This window comes from Tachysurus vachellii, chromosome 5 (assembly GCF_030014155.1).
Source record: "Tachysurus vachellii isolate PV-2020 chromosome 5, HZAU_Pvac_v1, whole genome shotgun sequence".
In the NCBI taxonomy this organism is placed as follows: domain Eukaryota; kingdom Metazoa; phylum Chordata; class Actinopteri; order Siluriformes; family Bagridae; genus Tachysurus; species Tachysurus vachellii.
In genome coordinates, this window is record NC_083464.1 from 1,302,501 (window position 1) to 1,305,000 (window position 2,500).

The 2,500-nt window shown below is 49.4% G+C and overlaps 1 protein-coding gene across 2 annotated transcripts in view; it reads left to right on the forward strand.

Annotated features, from left to right (window-relative positions):
- LOC132845478 (katanin-interacting protein) overlaps nucleotides 1–2,500 on the forward strand; it is a 21,937-nt gene that overhangs the window by 13,494 nt on the left and 5,943 nt on the right. For both annotated transcript variants that reach the window (XM_060869464.1, XM_060869465.1), the window contains exons 15-19: nucleotides 1–337; nucleotides 438–1,085; nucleotides 1,881–2,092; nucleotides 2,177–2,249; nucleotides 2,365–2,500. The exon at nucleotides 1–337 is cut by the window's left edge and continues 360 nt beyond it; the exon at nucleotides 2,365–2,500 is cut by the window's right edge and continues 42 nt beyond it. In XM_060869464.1, coding sequence (XP_060725447.1) covers nucleotides 1–337; nucleotides 438–1,085; nucleotides 1,881–2,092; nucleotides 2,177–2,249; nucleotides 2,365–2,500 — 1,406 coding nt within the window. The remainder of the gene's footprint in view (nucleotides 338–437; nucleotides 1,086–1,880; nucleotides 2,093–2,176; nucleotides 2,250–2,364) is intronic.

Consider the following 2,500-nt stretch of genomic DNA (forward strand, 5'->3'; position numbering starts at 1 on the left):
GTTACCACAGTAACCACCCAGCCAGCCTCACGCAGGGCCAGAGATCACCCCCCGTGGCTGGAGCCTCAGAACAGAAACAATAGCAAACAAAAACACACAGCGAAGCACAAACTCTTGGTCATGGATGATGTATCCTGCAGTCCGGCCAGTGTCTGTGGCCACCAGGTGGCACCGCTTACAAACACAGCGGAGAGAAACTGTGAGACTAAACCAGAGAGTGACTCGGATCTGTTCGATACATTGCTCAAGGAGCAACCCCATGTACCAGCAGCCAGCGGCCGCAGAGGATCTGCACGTTCACAAATCAGACAACCGAGTCACGATGCAGAGAGGTCAGGTAAGTTTGCACAGAAACTCTACATAACATGGTCTTCTATTGCTTTTATACATAAAACATTGTTCTAGACATCTGTTTTAACTGTTTTAACTTCTCATAGAGGAGCTTGGCCCAGATGCCTGTGGTTACCATCGTCTGCGATCCAGCTGGCTGAACAAGGCAGATGACAACAAACCCATAACAAAGACAGCATTACCGGTCTCCTTGACAAAGCTTGATCAGACTGAAGATGATGTTTTTGACGAGTTTCTCCAGCGTTGGTCCCGCCCTTCTGCTGTGACACCGGACCCTGTGACCTCTGACCCTGAAGAGGAGTTTGAGATTCCGGTTCTTCCACAAGGGCGGCATCTAGTGATGCGTATCCTGTCAACATGGGGAGACCGTCGCTATGTGGGCCTCAATGGTGTGGAGATATTCAGTGCCAGCGGTGTGCCAGTTAAACCGCTCTGTGTCACTGCTGTCGTGAACGGACTACCGGAGGATAACGGCAATGTCTCCAATGTGATCGATGGCGTCCAGCGCACACAGGACGACTCCCACTTGTGGCTGGCACCATTTGTGGCAGGGAGGCAGTGCGAGATCACACTGGACCTCGGAGAGGTGCAGCGCCTTGCCATGATCCGTGTGTGGAACTACAATAAATCCCGCATTCACTCGTTTAGAGGAGTGAGAGAAGTGGACATGCTGCTGGATGGACAGATGATCTTCAGAGGAGAGATCGCTAAAGCATCTGGCACACTGATAGGAGGTGTGTTACTATTCAGAAACCAGACAGTCACAAATGATCATGAGCTGCATCCCACATCATCTCATGTATGTTATTAGAGTGTGTCAAAATAGTACCACACTCAAGGTTACAGCACAAACGTAGGTACCAAAGAAAACTGGGACACGCTATAGAGTAAGGGAACAGTGACCTCTAGGGGCAGTGAGTTGGGGTACCGTGACAATTAGGGGGCGGTGTAGATTAAGAACTCAGGAATAGTGGGAACTAGGGGGAATGGGGAATAGAGGACACTGGATTAGGGACTAGGGGACCAGAGGGATCGGGGACATGGGGGATTGCAGACTGGGGACTATGGGACTGTGTATATTGGTGGACTTGGTGAATTGAAGACTAGGTGACATTGGAAGCTAGGGGATTGTGTGGTTTGGAAACTGGAGGATTATGTGGATTTAGAACTAGGATATGTGTGAACTTCAGACAAGGGGAGCGTATGGATTGGGGCAATGGGTACGGTATGGATTGGGGCAATGGGTACGGTATGGATTGGGGCAATGGGTACGGTATGGATTGGGGCAATGGGTACGGTATGGATTGGGGCAATGGGTACGGTATGGATTGGGGCAATGGGTACGGTATGGATTGGGGCAATGGGTACGGTATGGATTGGGGCAATGGGTACGGTATGGATTGGGGCAATGGGCACAGTATGGATTGGGGCAATGGGTACGGTATGGATTGGGGGATGGAGAACAAGGGGCACTGTATGGATTGGGGGATTTGGGGACAGTAGAGACTGATCTTCACACTGTCTCTTAGGTTTGGATCAGTTTGGTGATACAGTCCTCTTTACCACCGATGATGAAATCCTGGAAGCCATGTCACGCTTTGATGACACATTTGTCTGTGGTAATGTGGGGGTGGGCTCTGGAGCAGAGGGGGAGGAGCTTCAGCGTCCTCAGACTGCAGATGATGAAGAAGAAGAAGAAGGACCACTCACACAAGCTGGATTTAGTGAGGACAATAAAGCTGTAAGTTTGTGTGTGTGTGTGTGTGTGTGTGTGTGTGTGTGTGCGATAGTAACATATATTTTATATCTGTGTACATATTTGCAGGAGAACTGGGACACTGCTTTAGAGCCATGTGCTGATTTAGAGAACCCGAATTCCGGTCTTTTCACAGGAAAGAGTAAGATTATCATTCTTCACTCATATCACTCCATCACTGTGTGTTCTTGTTGTCCTGCAGCAAATAGACCATCATATGGAGAAAAGAGTGTGTGTCTGTGTTGGTGTGTGTCTAGGCGTGTGTCTGTCTCTGATTTCAACATGGGGTGATTCTCATTATTTGGGCCTCACCGGGTTGGAGGTTGTCGGTAAGGACGGTGAGACCATCCCTGTTGATTTGTCTAATGTAAAGGCAACACCACGTGACCTCAA